Consider the following 19,869-nt stretch of genomic DNA (forward strand, 5'->3'; position numbering starts at 1 on the left):
ACCTCGAAAAGAAGAAAATATTGACATGAATATTGGGGAAAATGGACCTGCCACCCCCACAATTCCTTCTGGATCTCACTCTGCCTCTCATTTCCTTGACAACACGTGAAGGGAGACGTCCTCATAAAAGTCATTATTCTATAACAAGTGCAGCAGCCCACAGGCCCATTAGAGAGGGAGCCAAGACACGGGGGTTGCATAACTAAAAACAAGGTTAAAAGATTTTATTCTTCACTAAGCTAATCAGCTCTCAACAGCGGGGAAATGGATCATTTTGTTACAAGTACAAATCAAAGCATTTAAATATAAAAATAAGCCAAGATGATGTTTTTGTCTCAGTTTACTGGAAATAAAATTACTGCTCGAGTTCCATGTAATTCATTATTCTCTGAGGCAACAGCTTTTAGATTAAATGGGGAAAAGAACATGACTGGAGAAGATGGGTGTTTTTAGAAAACACACTTTTGTGGCCTTAAAACATGAAATATGAGTATTCAAGTAGTTTCCTTCATGGCTTCAAAACCGTAAAAAAATAGAAAACATTTGCAACTGCTGCTCATTTCAAAGATCTTTCTTTAAACGCATGTTTGAATTTATTCACCAGTGTGACAAAGAAACCATTAAATAAACATTCTTCAGTTATACTGCACAGCTACACGAATTTAAAGCCATAAAAAACAGTTACCTATAATAGTCTACACAAACATACATCCAATTAGTGTAATTGGATTTGTGGCAGTTAAGCTCCAGATTAGGAGAGAGTACAGTGTAGAATAGAATGACAGTGAACTCTTTTACATAAAAACAAGTTCTATGCTATATTTTCAGCTCCTAACTCAGTTTGAGGGGCCGCTGATAAACACTTTCCTGTACTTAAGGGAGCACTTTGTGTCCTTGTCCAAAGTATCGCTGTAACCTCTTGAACACACCAAATGCAAAAACATTTCAACCTTAAAATAAGAAGCCACACAGCTCAACAAAACAACGCTAAAAGCACAGTGTGCAAAAATAAATTGAACCAACAGCTTAATTAAAAGCAAACAATCAAAAACTGTTGACCTCAATAGCGCGAGAGCTGCTTGTATGAAATGTTTCGACTTGGTGATGAGACAGGATCCCCTCTGGCAAATGACACAACTCTGTTGCAATATGTGTATGAATAGTTGCATAATTTAAGAAAAAGAAACCTCTCAGAGAAAAGCTGCTTAACTTGTCAGACTCATCTTACATGCTTCTCTTGCTTTCAAAAACAATGTTGAGTGCAGTTTTGATTTGGGATACCGAAACTGTTAAATATTTAGAGCTAAATTTTACCATGAATCTGATCAACCAAATCAGAGGAGGAAAAACACATCAATAAACACAAAGATCAGATAAAAATGAGAAGGAATTAATGAGAAGGTTCGACATTACTTGTGTCAGGTGCGGAGATCATGGTTGAGACTATAACGGGTGGGCCAGTGCGGCGTCCCACCATCTTGTTATTGGGAGGGTTTTGCCCTTGGAGAGAGGTGGAAGAAGAGACGGGAACAATGGTGCTCTCAGGAGCGGCATTCATCCCTTTACGGAGAAGTTGAGGACTGTGGAGGGGGCTTGCTGCTGCTATAGGTGATGCTGGGGGAAGATTCGGGGCTCTCTTCATCAGCTCCATAGGGGAATAGGAGCCAGAAAACGTTTTGGGTGCAGCTCCAGGGGTACCTGGAGCTGGTGGAGGCTGCTGACCAAGAGCAGACATGGCGAGACCAGTGTGTGGGTTGTACATGGCCAGGGGCCTTCCTTGAGTCGTGATGCTGTTATAGGCTCCAGGACTGACTGGAAAACCTCCAGTTGTGAGGGGCCTTGTTCCTGGATAGGTGGTTGTTTCCAGGAGATGTTGGGAAGGTGCACTACTTGGTCTTCTGCCAAGAAACTCTCCCATCCTTGGGGACATGGTCTGCATGTTGGTTGGAGGTTGCTGCATTAGGCTGGGGTCCATGGTCAAACCTTGCGGTTGCATGTAGAGGTCGTTGCGATGACTAAAGCTGTTAGATCTGGTACGAGCAGGTGGTCCACCAGTCTTGCATCCAAGCACCACACGGGACAGAACACGGGCCTGAGCCAAGTTTGGGGCCACAGATCGGATATCGTGGTCCTCCATCATCACCAGTGTGCCAGGGGAATCAAAGCCATGTTGTAGCAGGAGAGTAATAGTGCTTTCAGCTAGACCTTCAGCTCGCAAGTAAGCTAGAAAAGTAGGGTCAACCATCTTCTTGGGGTCTGCCGCACTCGGATGGATAGAAGGAAGGCCAGGTGGCATTCCAGCCGTGGCAGCCACCATGGCAGCGGTGGGATCATAGTTTGGATCATAAGGCAGCCTCTGGGAGGCTACAGCTCCATATGCCCGCGGCAGAGCTCCGTCCATTCCCTGAGATGCTGGATCCACCACTGAAATGGTGGCAGCTTGCTGGCGCGGTTCCAGGGACAGACCGTTGATGCTATTAAAAAGTTCACGAGCAGAGAGAGATGATGGCTCGGCAGCGTAAATAGGCTGAGCCTGCTGAACTCCGTAGACGGCGGGAGTAGAAGCGCTGCCACCAACACGATGGATGTCTGGGATCATCTTAGATCCCAGAGTTTCCCTGTACAAACGGCTCAGCTCATGGAGAGGAGGGGGAGGAGGTGGAGGCAGAGGGGGAGGAGGCACGCCTGTAGTGGTCGAGGCAGAGGCCAGTACGGAAGGTGTGGCCCTTGCTAGTCCTTGATCCCATGTAGGCCTCACTCCCCCAGGGATGGGCACATAATGTGAAGCTGATCTGTTGAGCAAGTGCTGGTTATCCCTATAATACCCAGAATCTTCAAGTGTCTGACCAGATAAGGTCGCATCAGCCAGGTAGTAATCCTGAGGTGGCACGGAGGCTCTACCTGCCATCGCTTGCCTGATGTAGAAGTTCGAGCCAAGATCAGGGACGGAGTTTTTCCTCAACAGCTTGTGTCCATGCCGGTCCTGTCTATAAAAAGAAGACTGAAAGAGCTGATTCTTCTCCTCACTAGGATCCAGATTATGGTAAAACCCTAGTTTACTGTCTCTTTCACCAAGTGGTAATGAACTCCTACGCCCTGTGAAGGTACCGCAGTAGTGACAGCGACTTGCCAACCTGTCGTTCTGTCCCTCTCCCCACACAGGAACACTCTGGCCCACCGACCCGCAGAAATGCGACTGCTCACTTGAGTCAGGCATCAGTAAAAACAACAAAGAGGGTGGCTACAAAAGCAGAAAATAGAGCTGAGTATTGCATTTCAACTCTCCAATTACACTCACCTCCAATCAAAAGGGAGGAAAGGAGAAGAGAGAAGGACAGGTGAACCATGAGGTACCCTTTTACCTGATCTGCAGTACACCATCCCTTCTCTTCACTCTTAAGTCTGTGCTATCATGTAGCTCCCTGCTGGCAGCCTATCTAAATAATTCACCCCTGGAAACATTAGAAATCCATGAGGAGAGGCTTACGACATGATAAAGACAAAGAAAAACCACACACACAGGTGTAGACAGAAAAGAAACACACCTTTAGAGCGAGGCTCTACTCCACGCTGCAGGGATCATGCTTGTGCTTGGCATCACGGTCACATTCCACACCAAGACTGAAGATAAGAAATTGGGTAAAAACACATGCTGGACAATGCAACTGCCTGGAGGAGGGGACGAGATGCACTAATCCAATGGGGGTTGATGTAACGCCATTGGCAGGGACTGTCCTCTCGTCCACTGCCACGAGGGGATTAGCGTCAAACTAAACCTGCTAAATCCACTACCCCTTGTGACATCACTTGGACTAGATAGTGTACATAGCTATCACACTGCTGAGGCCCCAGGGTGTGTTTATAGAGCAGAAGTGTTTATGGTGCTTACTGCTCACCTTTCCGCTGCCCTGAAGCTTACATTCCTCTGGGTATGAATTGATCTTGCTCAAGAGACAGAGCAGGACAGAGGTTAACATGCTGCATGTCCCCAGAGAGATCAGGGGAGACAACAAACTCCAATCCCATGTGAACTTCTAAGGTTTATATTTAATCTGATGACTACTACAAGAAAAACGAAGCATGATCCATGGATGATGAAAACTTTACAGCCTCCTCTACTGGGCAGCTTTAAATTTACAAACATTCATATATAAAATGTATGTTAGGAACCATGCAACCATGTCCCCAACGTGTCCCTGTTTGATTTCTTTCACTTTATTCCTGTGAGTTGCAAATCCTTAACGACCATAGTAAAGACAGTCTGACTTTTAGAGCTCCTGTGAGGTATTTTAACAGTTTACAAATAAACCAATCCCATTCACACGTGAATGCAAATCCCAACCAAAACACTCCAACCACCAAGGTCAGGCTGCTGAATTATGGCAAAAATGATAATCATGATTCATTTAACTGAACTTGGGATCTGGATTATTTAACACGATCTTTAATTACTGTTGATAAAATTAAAAAAACTTACTATACAGTGCAAACATTTGTAATATAAAAATAAATATAAAGAAATAAACATCTGTGCAGTGAATTCCACAACCTGCTGCAAAATTATTATTTAGTCCTGCCCAGCGGTGCTATAGGGGAGTGTGTACAGCAACATGAAGCAATGTGTGGCTCAGATAGATGAACTATTGTTATTTACCAACCTGAGAAATTGGAAGTGTGGTGTGAGCGCATTAAGACAATCAAATGCATGGCTCACGTTCATTGTTTGAGAGTCGGCAACCCTGGCAAAATGAATATCCATTTCAGATATGGTTTGCTGAATCTTGAATTTATTTTGCTTGTAAAACAGCTGGTTTTATGAGCGAGAAAGAAGTTAAGGGTTACCAGAAATGTCCCTAGGCTGTTCTCTAGGGTACTTTTAGGATAAAAAAAAGTCAAGAAGGGGGTCTGAAAAGTTTCAGCTAATGACCTAGCCATTATCAGAGTGCACCAGTGTCCGTGGCGTCACTTCCGTTTAGCCGCAGGCAGCAGAGGACGATGTTGCCCTCTACTGCCCACGTCCTCCTTGCTGATGACACTGCCCCATGCATGATCCAATGTGAATACTCCATAGTCTCTGTTCATGGTTTTCTGTCCACGTCTCCTTATTTCTATTGCTTCTGATCCATCTTTGTACTTTTGTTGTTCTCTGCTGACCGCTGATAAATGGAAGTGACGCCACCAACACCGGCAAACTCTGATTATGGCTAGAATCGTTAGCTGAAACATATAAGGTAAAAAACTATTTTTTACTAAGCTGTGTAAAAAAAAGAACAAAGTTATGGATTTTGTACAAATGTACAAAATAATAGCGAAAAAGTTCCTAAGTTAGCAACATTGTGTGAGAGGTGCGCTCGATTTGCAACTCAGAGCAGCGCGAGGGGGGAGCAAATAATCTTCTCATTTTGTATTTATGACCCAGATCTTAGTTGAGATTAAAATTCTACGAATCAAGCAGCCCTACATCGAGGTGGCGTGTAAATAATGACACAAGGTACAAGTATTGAAGCTTGTCTTGATAGTTGCTCAGTAACTTATTTGGGGACCTTCACGTAGCCAGCTAAGTTCTTCAGGGTTTAACTTTTGTCACAACTGAGAAATGATCCTGCCACAGTTCTGCTCAATGTACTGGAATAGAAGGTCCTACAAAGGAAACAGAAAAATTCTCTACTTTCACAACCAATTGGATCAATTTTGATTTTGAGGGCTGAGACCAATTTCTCATTTTTGTACAGCTCTCTCCTGTAACCAGATAGCTGATCTCCCTCGGCTGTATTAAATAGAATCCAGCTAACCTTTGATGCACTTGACAAAAGTTAAGTAAAAACCTTCACATGAAAGATCTATAACTGATATTGTGAGTTAGTGCTCAGTGGCTGTGAGTTCACAGAACCGGAAAAATGTCAGATTGTTTAGAAAATGATGTGTTCACAGTTTGGGGGAAAAGAAAATCAGATATCTGATCACCAGCTGATTGTGTTGTTGCATCTCTTTTTCAGAACACTCGTAGACGTCAGAGTCACATGGAAGGATGTCGGTGGATGCTGCAGCACCGAGCACGTGGGGCTGTAATAAAAACATAATGGGAGACATTTTTGTTGACGGGAGTCCAACTTTTCTGACCTTGTTCTGTCATCTTTACTCATGCTGACCTTTTAAAATACCACAAGACATGTGTGACTTTAGCATTTGAGAGGGCATGATATTTTGCAGCCAAAATTGAAATATTGCACAGCTCTTAAAAATTGCAATCATTTTTGCCACATGTTCTTGCTTTGTCACAAACCTAAAAATGCCAAATTTCCATAAGAAAACTTCACACTGAATGTTTTCTCCTAAATGTTTTGCTTTCAAGTTGAAATTATATTTATATTTTGCAGACTTGGGCGAGTTTCCCACCTACAGAGCATAAAATTTCCTGCAACATACTGTGCAACAGATGTGGAAACAAGGGTCTTATCTGACTTGTCAAGAGATGACAGTCAGAGTTTACTTCCTGCAACAGGAGTTATGGGGACAGTTTCAGCGGGAGAAAGAGGGAGCTCTTATAAATGTGTGATGAGTAAAGAGGCTGCCGGTTCTGCCTTCACCTCTATGACAAACACAGATAAGACGGGGAAAGAGGAAGAGGATGTGACTGAACCTCGACCAGATGGCTCTGTGCCTGCCTCTCTTCTCAAACCTTTCTCTGCAGCGAGCCTACAGTCACACACGAATCCAACGCTGTAAGATGCTGAGACAGGGTGACTGAGATGGACTAAATTTATTACCATTCTGCTCTGTCATAAGACTACTAGTCTTTATTTAAGATGTCTGTTGAGTTGCTGAGAGCAACGCTAGAAACAGATCATTTTTATCTCCAAGCTTCATGATGCAATAATGATAGGAAACAGTTTTTAATTAAAGAAACATCAGAATTGGAAAGCATGAGGTGGATCAAACATCCATCATTTTCCTTTCAGCCGTGTACAACATAGAAGGGTGCCCAGATGACGAATGCTTCCTTTCATTAGGTACCTGACTGTTTCCGTGCAGTGATTTTTCAGTGTTATTCAAGTCTCTCGCGGTGCTTTTTGTCAACAGTAAAACACACCATTAATCAGTGTTGCATCTCTCCGCGGTGACTGTAAACAATACCTTTTTAATAAGCTTCTTCCAGGGCTGCGTGTCACTCTGTTTCTCGCTTCCTGACAAAATATTAATAGCAATAATAAACATCTCCAGCACAGTTCGGCTAGTGTTGGTAAAACTGAGCAAAAGGAACACGGTGTATCACAACTCTCATCAAGCAAATTACTGCGTTTCCCACATTTTATAAGCAAGAAGAGCCGGGTTCCAAATTCATCTCATGTACATTCTCTGACAAGCCTCGGGGCTGCTCCACAATTAAGTGAGCGTGCTATTCAACCCTCATCAAGCATCGCAGATTTCTGAATTTGCTGGAATGAACAATGTAATAGAACGAAAATCCAAAATTACGCTGTGGATATTAAATGTCAACACTTGGCGCTTTTGATCACAAACAGCCGAGTAGCTCTGTGTCAAGTCTTTTAGGTACAACGTGCTGAACGGATGTCCAGAAACAGTCATCACTTCAGAGCAATCTGGCCATCTTTCTGGGGCACAGGATGCTAACGGCGGGACTTGGCAGGCCGTGCAGCCTTAGATAGATACAGGATGATTTAGATAGCAGCAACCCTACAACTGCTGATCCATTAAATTTTCATGGGAACTTCATAAATTAAAGCCGTGACCACAAGAAGTTGAACATTCGACTCAATTACTGCAGTTGTACAGTGTATTAAAGTTTTAACAAGCCTCTGAGCCTCTCTGAGCTATAACACAAGCGGAGGGAGAAGAGAAAAACACATGGTACCAAATCTGGTTCGATGGCCTTCAGAGGGTTTATGTGCATCTGCTGTGTTATCAAGACCCCCCCCCCCCCCCCACCCCCACCCCCGCTTCTTTACCGCCCGCCTCTCTGCCGTTACATTACATGCTGCACTTTTGCATGACTGGGAGGAGCGTTGAGGGGAACGGGCGCGCCGCTACAGGGCGAGACCCCCTCACAGGCTCGGCGAGCAGAGTTTTAGCCTTCCATTTTAGCGGCCCATCTTTGCCTCGTGTGCAGCCCCGCGCTCTGCCCACCGATCATTATCAAGCCAGCGGCCCATACTGCATCACAGATGGGGCAGACAGAAGGGAGAGGCGACAGCCCGCTTGCTTTTTGGAGGGATGAGGAGTGTGCAGCTGAGTGAGAGAAGAGGGAGGAAAGGAGTGAACGAGATGACAGAGAGAGATAGAAATGTAATTTGCTTCCACACTAATAATGGAAAAATACATGAATTTGGTTAAGCTGCAGCTACAATCAGCTAAACGGTGGTTATGAGCCTGTGTACTGTGAGGGGTAATCGTTGCACATGCTCAACTCTGAAAAAACTTCTGTGACATTTATGAACATTTCCTGTGGCGTTAATGGTTTATAAAAAGGTCAGCTAGTCCTTCGGCACTTTGGATTACACAACAGGGGCATTTTACCCACCTGCAGACACTGGACCAGTCAACCACCAGTGTTTAATGTTCTTTTATGCTAAGCAGCTATGAAAAAAATTAACCCATATTTAGGGTTTTCTGATTTAAAAAAATCTACAAATTAGATTAAAAGGTCAACTTCACTGAAAAAACTTTTTTATTATTTCAGAAAATAATCAGTCACTCTGAATGTTTCATGCAGGCTGAACATGAAAATAGTCTCCTACACCTATCTCCTGCATTAGTTTCTGATAGAAAATAGATGACAAAACACTAGGATTTTAGAAGCCTTAAAGATCTATGTCATACTGTATTTTCTGTATTGTGTATCTTATTGTCTTATAGTAATGTGTGAAAAAACCCAACCAGGGACAGGAGTTGTAAATTAGTACCAGCTATAAACTCTGAACGCGCTGCATCAGCTGCATCTTGCATTATGTTGGACAGCAATGTTCCTTTTAAATAAAAAGGAAATCAATCATCTGAATTCATGGACTTGCCCATCTTGACTCACGTCGGGAAGGCTGTTGTTTCAAGGAAACAGTGGAGAAAGTATCAACTAGTAGAAGCTAACCGTTAGCATTAGCAACTCCACCACATGACAGAAGTCCTTCAGGAGCAAACAGAGTCAGTGGTAGAGTCACATTGATGTTATCCAATCAGAGGGGAAATATCCAAATATCAGGAACTAAGACTCCAAATCCTGCTGTGTTCCGCTACCCTCTCCTCCAGCTGACTCCTATGTCCTTAACCAGGCAGACCAGAGTTTTTTCCCCAGAGAAAAACTTACAAGGCACTAATTCATACTAGAGACCACTGCAAATGTTATAAAAATATGAGTAAAGTTGAACTTGAAAAGTCCTGCATTCCTTGAAGAAGTGCTTATTTCCTGCCAAAATTTAGGCCAGAATATTAAACAAATTTATTTTTTTGAGAAATGAAGTTCTCCATGTTTTAAATGACTGCTAGCCACTGCTACACCAAATCCTGGCTTAATATCAGTAAATATTACAGTTAGAGACATTTCATGAGTGTTGGCAAAGATTGCTATGATTAGTTATGTTGACCATCTTGAATCTGGTTAGATGTGTGCAGATTACTTTCTCGGAATTTAGTGGTTGATTAGATATTTTTCTAACAAGCACATGAAACAGGACCTTTCTGACAATTCTTTGTTCAAATGAACGGTACATGGCCTGTATTTGATTTACTGCCTTCTAGGGTTCTCCAACCCCCCAAGGAACACAGTCATCCACCCCCACATTCACACACTGTTTGTGATAAGCTACATTTAGCCAGAGCTGCCCTATGGCGCCACAGGTCCATTCAACGACCACCAGCAGGCAATCACACAACAACTGCAATGGATGAGGCTCAAACCTTTAAGCCTCCTGTTAAAGGGCGAGCTCTTAACTTCTCTGCCATGGTCGTCGATGAGTGATGAGTACTAAAACTCTTATTTATTAAAGCCTGTTGTAGTTGCAACAAATTGGACAAGTACGATGTAGGAAAGTTATCAAATGTCTGTTAAAAGATCGCCAATCAAGTAGCAAACAAACAGCATAGGGCCAGAACAGAAAGAGAGGGCAGGCTTAGTAATGTACTGTATGTGCACAGGATAAAGGGTTAAAATACTCATTTTGAATTTGAGAACTTGTTTTCAAACAAATCTTTCAAAAATGCCAACTAATCCAAGGGTTTAAATCGAGACAGTCTTCTGGCAACTGATTCGCTGACCAAGACATGGACTTCCATGGGTTAGGAAGAGAGTTAATGTTTCTCAGCAAGCTAACATCAGTCCAACCACCACCACTTGTGGGTATCCTGGTATGGCTGTCTGAACGGCTTAAGGGGCCCTTACTGGAAAACATTTTTTAGTGATTATAATGTTTCAGTTGGCAGGAAGTTATTTAACCCCAAATGATGCAAGCAACGTCTCATTCCTTCAACAAGCATCCTGAAGACACATCTTGCGGTTGTGGAAAATATGTTACTGTGTTTCAGAAAGTCAAATTATCAGTCCACGTAGAGTAAATAAAAAAACTAAGGGGGTCGCTGGGATTGTTATAAACTGTTGAATACCATCTTCTTCGAGGACAAGAGAAATTTTTCCAGCAGAACGTTGCCCTGATTCAAGATGATCAGTATTAAGGCCGACGCTGATTAGACTATTCAGCATCAGATAGAACAATGGTCTCCCGAACAACTTGTTCAACTGCTGATATGGATATATTATACTCCTAATTATACCAGCATAAAGTGCCATCATGTTGCACAGCAAGAGGGAATCCAGATGTTGAATAAAACATTATGTGACTAGATTAGAGCAGCTCTAATCTAACCCACAGGGAAGAGAATGTTTCGGTCTACAAGCAAAACAATAATATTAGCTGAAAAATCTGATTGAGACCAGAGCTGTCCAACCTCCCAACAGCTCAGCCTGGTCGTTGCTGGATGATAAACATTGGTTCAGCTCAAATTAAGAAGGGAACATGAAAGGACCTGAGGCTGAGAGGAACACGGGCCGTGGCAGATCCCTCCTCATCACTTCAGACAACAGAAATGAATCTCTTCCCCCCGAGAGAGAGGGAGAGACGGATAGCTTTTCCTCATAAAGCTGAATTAAAGCTGATGCTTCCCAGCAGCTGCTTTGATTGAGCTAACTAGCATCTTCTGATGCTAGCTTCCTGCATCCTTATTCGCAGACAGGTCAGATTATGCTAAATACATATAAAGGCCTTTAATGGCTTAATCAGCCTTGTCATCTAGCCACTGGGCTTTCTGAGATAGTTCATTTGAGATCCTGCTGCCACAAAAGCCAATATTAAACCGCCACAACAAACAATTTGGCCAGTGGCATCATTTAAATAAATGCAATCTTCACCTCGCGCGGAGTTGCAAATCACCTCGCATGACGAGCGTTTTATTGTCAGTAAAAAAATTGACAGAGGAGATGGCTCTGTTGGACAGTGCGAACAGACCGTTGTCTCAGCAGACGGTTTTTGAAAGGGAACATTCCAGATTTTCCACTTGAAAGAAAAAAAAGATAACGACTTAAAAGGAAACAGCAAAGAATCATGGCTTCATGTGGTCTGTGTGTGTTTGCCAACTGTGAGCCTGGTTGAAGTGTGAACCTGGATTAAGATGAGTTACCGCCGACAGGAGCCAGAATGACCCAGTGAGGATTTTAACTTGCTGTATTTGTTTCTCCCATATACTCTGAGACCATCGCCATGGCAGCCTTATCGCGCTGCTACATGCAATCAGCGGGATGACTCTGCCTGGACACTGGCTCCTGAACAAATCACCTGCTGTTTCTTTTTTTTTTAAACGCTCTCACAATGGTGACTATAGAACTGATTCACTGATATATGACAGCCATCTGGACAGCTTCTGTTTATATGCAGGAAAGGACAATTCAGTCTGTGTTTACATAAACTACCTTCACTCAGATTTTTAAGGAAATGAACCCATAAGTGTGACTGTTTCTCTACAAATATGTATTTAAAAAATCTGAACATTGACACATTGTGAGTAATCAATGGAGAAACCCTGATAATCCTCCTGGGACTGGCAACATTTCCTTGCACCTGCATAGCAACAACACCTGCTACGTTTTCTCTATGTGGGTAAACAAACTGTCATTCCCTCAGGAATGACTAACTGTCTCAGGTGTGTGACACATACAAACTCTGCAGCTGGACTCAAACTGCCACTCTAATCAAGAAAGATTCCCCCTATTAAAGCAAACACCTGCGCTGTGAGATACAAAAGCTTTTCTAGCTGCCTTTCAGGGCAAGATGATTAGTCCATAAACCCACCGTGGACGCCGTTTTATCACGAAATAATCTTGTTGTGTTGTTTGACAAAATTATGCACAGTAAATCATGCAGTGATGTGTCATTATCAACCGCTAATTGAATCATTTAAGTAAACTACTGGTTGTTTATTTTAAATCATTAAATCTACTACTGGTTGACATGCTATGCTTTTATTTACCAGGGCCACAAAGAATTCGGTTTCATTATTTTTTTCAAATCGTAATTTTTTCCCCTACTTGAACTTAGTGGATTTACCTATTTTCAAGAATTCCACGATTTGAGTCTATTGTTTATTTAAAAAAGTTTTAATTTATGTGGCAGATTAATAAAAACTTTGAAAATAATAATAATAACAATAATGCATTTCATTTGTACTGCGCTTTACATTTTAAATTCTCAAAGCGCTTAAAAAAAGTTATGAAGAATTAAAAGCTTTAATAAAAATAAATGTCTTTGGTCCTTTTTTAAAACTGTCTGTAGAACGAGTTAAACAAACATACAGCTAACAAATTATTCTGTTCTACAGAACATTCAATGATTTATTAAGGAGCTTAAAATCAACCTTTAAAGCAACTTTCTGGAGTTTTCCCCTTTCAGAAATGATGTACGATTGATCAGAAATCTGTAAAAGCGATAATATCATCATGTACTGTGATATAATGTGAGCAATATGTCCTTTATTTATTTATTTTTTTGCTAAACACGCCCCCTGCCCCGCAGAGCTCCATGCAATAGGAAACTGTGCGCCGACCAGAACTAACCAATAGCGTTAGACTACTGCTTACCTGCTTCAAATTTGAGGAATACCTCTGCTGATGCAGAGTTGATGAACTTTTCACGGACAAGTAAGTCTCTAAAATATAAATATATGAGAACGCAACATGACATGAGAATAATACTTGTAAAACAAATTATTTTAGCTCTGTTTGTCGGCTACAGAAGAACATTTATAAACAGAAACGTGAAGTTACGATCTTAAACAAAGCAACAGAGTTTCTGTGAAATGCTTGTCAGCCGCTAGATGGTGCCATCAGATAAGAGAAATACTCTGGAAAGAAGCTTTAAATCCATCCATCGCGCGGGGGGGGGGGGGGGGGGGGGGTGCTGGTACCTATCTCCAGCGGTCAATGGACAATCAGGTGGGGTACACCTTGGACAGAGAGCCAGACCATCGCAGGGCAACACAGAGACACACAGGACAAACAATAATGTACACACACACACACTCACACCTAAGGACAGTTAAGAGACCAATTAACCTAACTGTCATGTTTTTGGATTGTGGGAGGACGGAATACCCGGAGAGAACCCACTCGCACAAGGAGAACATGCAAACTCCATGCAGAAAGATCCCAGGCTGGGAAGCGAACCCAGGACCGTCTCGGTGCAAGGCAACAGCTCTAACCACTGTGCCACTGTGCAGCCCAGCTTTAAATCCATGAATCTAAAATATTCCACTGTTGTTTGCTAAGTAAACAATAACCAATTCATCCATTCACTCACTGACCCCACATAGATATTTCTTTTAAGACAAAGGAAAAGGAAAAAATTTAAAAGAAAAAAGTTTTTTTATGAATGAACTTTGGATGAATGAACTTTAAAAAGCAAGTTCACTGAGAAACCATTTTTTATTTGCAAATTTTGGAATATGTTTATGTTTATGTATTTAGCAGACGCTTTTGTCCAAAGCGACGTACAAGTGATAATCGGCATGTTGCCCTTGAGGCTAACAAAAACAATAACAACAACAACCAATTTCCAATCAGTCAGAGGTGGCAGTGAGGCAGCATGATGAATCATGGAGAGGAGGGAACAAGGAGTGGACAATAGAGAGGGGGACGGGTCCAGGAAGGGTGCCTGTTTAGAAGATGCTCTCTGAAGAGCAGGGTCTTCAGGAGTTTCGTGAAAGTCGAAAAGGAAGCCCCTGTTCTTGTAGTGCTTGGTAGGTCATTCCACATTTGAGGAACGATGGATGAGAAGAGTCTGGATTGTCCTGAGCATGGTGTAGGCACTGCAAGCCGACAATCCTGTGATGACCGGAGCGGCCAGGCCGAAAAGTAAGCCTTTGCAAGAGGATTCAGGTAGATGGGAGCCGTACCATCTCAGACTTTGTAGGCTAGTGTTAGCAATTTGAATTTGATGCGTGCAGCTAGCGGTAGCCAGTGGATCTAAATGAACAGCGGGGTGACGTGTGCTCTTTTTGGCTGATCAAACGCGCCACTGCGTTCTGGACCATTTGAAGAGGTCTCACAGTACAGGCTGGAAGACCAGTTAGAAGGGCATTGCAGTAATCGAGGCGGGAGATGAAAGTAGATTGCACCAGGAGCTGGGTGGCATGTTGTGTTAGGTATGGTCTGATCTTTCGTATGTTATACAGCGCAAAGCGGCATGAACGAGCAACAGAGGAAACTTGATCTGGAAAGGTCAGGTGTTCATCAATCACAACACCCAGATTTCGGACTGCCTTTGAAGGAGCCAGAGATAGGAAATCATTTTGGATTGAGATATTGTGCTGTATGGATGGTTTTGCTGGAATGACGAGTAGTTCAGTTTTGGAGAGGTTGAGTTCGAGATGGTGGGATTTCATCCATTTTGATATGTCAGAGAGACAGTTTGATATTCATGCAGAGACAGTGTGGTCGTCCGGTGGAAATGACAGACAGAGCTGGGTGTCGTCTGCATGAAGCCATGTGATCAAATGATCTCACCCAGAGAGAAGAGATCCTAGTACAGAGCCCTGGGGGACTCCTGTGGCAAGATGGTGCACTGTAGAGGATTGTCCAAGTCAAGATACACTGAATGATCGTCCTGTGAGGTATGATTCAAACCAGGCGTGTGCTTTCTCTGTGATGCCCAAGCTAGAGAGTGTGAACAAAAGGAAGCCATGGTTGACAGTGTCAAATGCAGCCGATAAGCTGAGCAGGATACGCGCTGAGGATTTGGCAGTCGCTCTAGCTTCTTTTAAGGATTCTGTCACTGCTACCAGAGCAGTTTCAGTGGAGTGGCCCTTTTTGAACCCAGATTGGTAAGGGTCAAGAAGACAGTTTTGTGAGAGGTATTCTGTGATCTGCTTGAAAGCCACCCTTTCAATGATTTTGGACAGAAAAGGGAGGAGAGAGATAGGTCGGTAGTTCTCCACATGATTTGGAGGAAAAGATGTTTTTTTAGCAGCAGTTTAACCTGAGCATGCTTGAGAGAGGTGGGAAATGTACCGGATGTCAGTGAAGTATTGATCGCCATGTGTGACTGCTGCAGCTACTGTAGGAGAAATGGCTTGGAGCAGCTTAGTTGTAATGGGGTGGAGTGGGCATGTAGTAGGGCGGCTGTACGTGAGAAGCTTGGACACATAGTTCTCAGTGAGAGGGGAAAAAGAGGAAAATGAAGCAGTAGGGCTTGAGATGGTTGGGCTAGAAGGAGTTTGTGGTAGCGAATGTTCAGGAGTGGCCAGTTGAGTAAACTGTTTGCTTATAGCAGCCACTTTGTCAGCTGATAAGATTGTTGGTAGGAGGTGGAGACGGAGGGTTGAGCAGAGTTTTTAATGTTGAAAATAGTTTCTGAGAGTCAGTAGAGCTGAACATTTTGTCAGTGTAGAAAGCTTTCTTTGCATCAGTGATGCTGGCAGAGTATGAGGACAGCAATTCATGAAATTTCAATTGATCACCAGGATCTTTTGTTTTGCGCCATTTCCGTTCCGCAGCTCTAAGATTGGTGCATAGAGACCGGAGGGTATCATTTAGCCAAGGGTGCGACTGAGAGGATCTAGCAGGTCTAGTGGCTAAAGGGCACAAGTTGTTAAGACAAGAGCAGTGTGGAGCAGAGTGACTCGGTGGCATCATTCACTTCATAAGCAGAGAATGTGCTGGGAGATGGAAGAGTGGAGGCAACAAGAGAGGAGAAGTGGTGGGGTGGCAGATTGCGGAGGTTGCGGCGGAATGAGACCATTGGGGAGGAAGCAGTGAACCTCCCTTGTAGAGTCGTGCTGAAATGGATGAAGTAATGATCGGAAAGATGCAGCAATGTGACAGAGATTGTGTCTATGGCACAGTTTCTGGTGAAAACGAGGTCAAGTGCTTTTCCAGCTTTGCGAGTTGGAGGACTTTGTACTAGTTTTAGATCAAATGATGACATTACTGACAGGAAGCCTGATGAGCTAGGATTGTTCAGGTGAATATTCATGTCTCCAAGGACCATTGTGGGACAGTCCTGCTCAGGAATGGAGGAGAGCTGGGTGTCGAGTTCATCAAGAAAGTCTCCGAGTTGACCTGGTTGGCGATATATCACAACCAAAAAGAATTTTTTTGGTACAGTTACCTGGATGGCATGGTATTCAAAGGAGTTGTAATTAGTGATGGGTAGCAACTGACTGTATATCCATTTGTTGGAAATTAACAGGCCCGTTCCACTACCTCGGCCAGATGCACGAGAAGTGTGGGAGAAAGTGTGGTTATGGAATATGTCTGGTTACTCAAAGTTTACATGCAGGCTAAACATTAAAATAGTCTCCTACACCTATCTCCTGTATTAGCTTCTGATAAAAAATAAAAGGGGAAACGTTTGTATTAAGAAAAGACCGACAGACCTATGTCACATTGTCAAATTAGCATTCACGGACTCATCCATCTTGGCTCGCTATTGGGAAGGCTGCTGTTGGTTTAGTGTCCAAAAAACAGCTGATAACGTCTGGCTAGTAGGAGCTAACTATTAGCATTAGCAGCTCCACAATCAGTGCGTTTACATGTGCATCAGAAAACCAAAGTACTATTCTAAAAAGACTTGTGTTGGTTATTTTAAATGCATGTAAACGCGTTGGTCTAGCTGAAAGTGAACTGGTTCTAATCGAGCTGAAGCACTCAGATAATGTGGTAGGAAAATGACTGCATCTACGTATAAATGGGTTAGTCGAACTGAACTGGTTAAGGCACGGCTGGAACATTTTCTAGGGGAAACACTGATTTTTGTTGCTTTAAGCTAACCAGAAGAATGCTGACATGAAAGGGCGCATGTCACCACCTACTTAACCGGAGTGAAACAAACTTTATTTGAGAGGTCAGTTTGCACATGTAAACTAGCATTGAAACTGCCAGATTATTAACATAAGATCGATTTGGACCGATTTAGATGTTGGTCAGTTCGCATGTAACCGCACTGATTGTTGCAAAGCAGAGTCAGTGGTAGATTGGCATTGCTGTTAGCCAATGAATGGCGAGATGTCCGAATAACAGGAAATAATAACTAGTAAGACTCCAAAATCCTGCCACCTGCTGCTAATCTCTCCTCTGGCTCACTTCTACTTCCTGAAACAAAAGCGCCAGAGCTTTTTTTTCCTACAGAGGTCAACTCACAAGGCACTCGTTCATACTAGAGACCACTGCAAATGCATTGAAGAAAAAAGGGAACTTGGTCTTTAATTTACCCCGTATTACATGGCTGCTGCAAAAGGGTGGTGGTAAACTGTTGTTTTATATCATAACTGAGCCATACAAATCATTGATGAAGATGCTGATGATCACAAAGCAGAAGTTTCTTCTATCTGTTGTTTTACTGAATTTTTATTTTCTCACCAGACAGTCAGCTGTATCACAGTCAGTCAGCTGTAACACTTCAAATAAAACAGGAACTGCTTTATCAACACCTCAGTTTCTGATGAATGTCCCTAAGTGGACACACACACTTTTTAGCAGCTCTGCTCAATCATACACCGATAAACATTACAGAAAATTTAATTCATAGATAGTGTTAAGATATTGCATTTCTATGAATTTATGTTTAGTGTTGGACACACACACACACACACACACACACACACACACACACACACACACACACACACACAGTCAACATCATTATAAAATGTTAAAGGGGCATTATGGAAGTTTGACAGTCAAAACATGTATAGAAATAATAAATTTCTTCTTCATACATTCTCCTGCAATGCCCTGGTCCTGTAGAATGAGCCCTGGCATTTTCACTGTGATTGCCTGTTTTTCTGTAAAATCACAGAAACAGAGAGCTTCTCGGGTCGAGCAGGCTGCTTTGTTCACGCTCAGACATAGCCCATAGCATTTGCTATCAGTAGCTTTAGCAGCAGAGAGTGAGGTAGTGCCAACACAGCAACTTTGTCGCTGTTCCTAAAGCCTAGTGATGAACCTAGCTACATTTCTGAGGACCCTTAGCTGCTTTCTTCTAGATATTTCCTGCAAATTAGTAACAAAATAGCCATTTTCGCTCTGAACCGTTCTTTGAACGTTGTTTCAGCTGTCATCAAGGATATAAATGTTACAGATACAAAAGATGCCACTGGCACTTTAGCTCACCTAGTAAGACGTCGGACTCTTGTGCAGAAGACCCGGGCTCGATTCTGGATGTGAACATAGTTTATTTAGAGTTTATGTTTTACATTAATGGTATATTTTTTTACAGTAAGATGCCCAAATTTTTATTTGAGACTCGCCGAACGGCATTGAATTCACAGATAAAAAAAGATCTGGGCTCAACTTTCATTTTGGAACAATTTTTCAAGCAGGGGAAGGGAATGATCTGAGCATGCAGGAGGATTGACCCATCATAAACCTTTGTGTGCTGAAGAGAAAGGTACAGAACCTAATTATTTAATTAATTAGCTGCACGTTCTCCTGTCCTCTGTCCTTCTGGCCACACACACACACACACACACACACACACACACACACACACACACACACACACACACACACACACACACACACACGGGACTGTCTCAGCTGTTATTTTCGTAAGGAGTGTGCACGTACAGCATGCGCGCCTCGTGCACGAGCCTACTATTGAAGCTGTTGTTACGCTTTTGGCCTGAGGGGGCAATCGCGAGCATAAAAATTCAAAACTCCGTAAAGTCCCTTTAAATATGTGGAATAAAAACAACAGACGTTGATAAATTACTCTTCAATGATTCTGATAATGTTTAAGAAAACAGAGCTCTACATTGTTCAGACATCAACTTAACATATTGTGGTGATGATACAATCAATTCCCTTGTTGTTTTACTGTAATCTTTAGTGACAGGAATCGGAGTAGTCCCAGTAACGTAAGCAACAGTCTCACTGAACAGCTCTAAAGACAAAGCTACCATGAAGGAAAAATTAACTAATCAGCTGTCAAAATGATCATTCTCAATGGCTTTTATGTGTCACATTTAGCTTTAGCACCTCTACATTTTCAATGTCAGACCCAGATAAATTAGACATGAACCCTTTTAAAAGCTCTTAAATCATCATTTAAAGCAGTAGTGTCCAATCCTGGTCATAAGGGCCACTATTCTGCATGTTTTAGTTGTTTCCCTGCCCCAACACACCTGATTTAATGGTTGTTGGGATAAATGGGATATCATAGATTTAATTTTCCATAACAGGAGAATCTAATGCAAAACCAGACAGTCTGAAAGACATTGGTTGGTTTAATGGATTCCTAAATAAATGAATATCCTATATTTTCTCTCCTAAACTTAATGCCAGCAGCTCACGATGGTGTTAAACTATTTAAAAAA

The 19,869-nt window shown here is 42.6% G+C and overlaps 1 protein-coding gene across 4 annotated transcripts in view; it reads right to left on the reverse strand.

Moving 5' to 3' along the window:
- Positions 1-19,869, reverse strand: part of LOC107387783 (C-terminal-binding protein 2) — a 168,990-nt gene that overhangs the window by 59,123 nt on the left and 89,998 nt on the right. Inside the window, exon 1 of one of the 4 annotated variants that reach the window (XM_054749261.2) lies at positions 1,414-3,533. The exons of 2 other annotated variants lie outside the window; for them this stretch is intronic. In XM_054749261.2, coding sequence (XP_054605236.2) covers positions 1,414-3,217 — 1,804 coding nt within the window. In that variant the 5' untranslated portion in view covers positions 3,218-3,533. Of the gene's footprint in view, positions 1-1,413; positions 3,537-19,869 lie in introns of those variants that run through there. One more of the 4 variants, XM_054749262.2, reaches the window with a different exon arrangement.

Source organism: Nothobranchius furzeri, chromosome 16 (assembly GCF_043380555.1).
Source record: "Nothobranchius furzeri strain GRZ-AD chromosome 16, NfurGRZ-RIMD1, whole genome shotgun sequence".
Taxonomy (NCBI): Eukaryota; Metazoa; Chordata; class Actinopteri; order Cyprinodontiformes; family Nothobranchiidae; genus Nothobranchius; species Nothobranchius furzeri.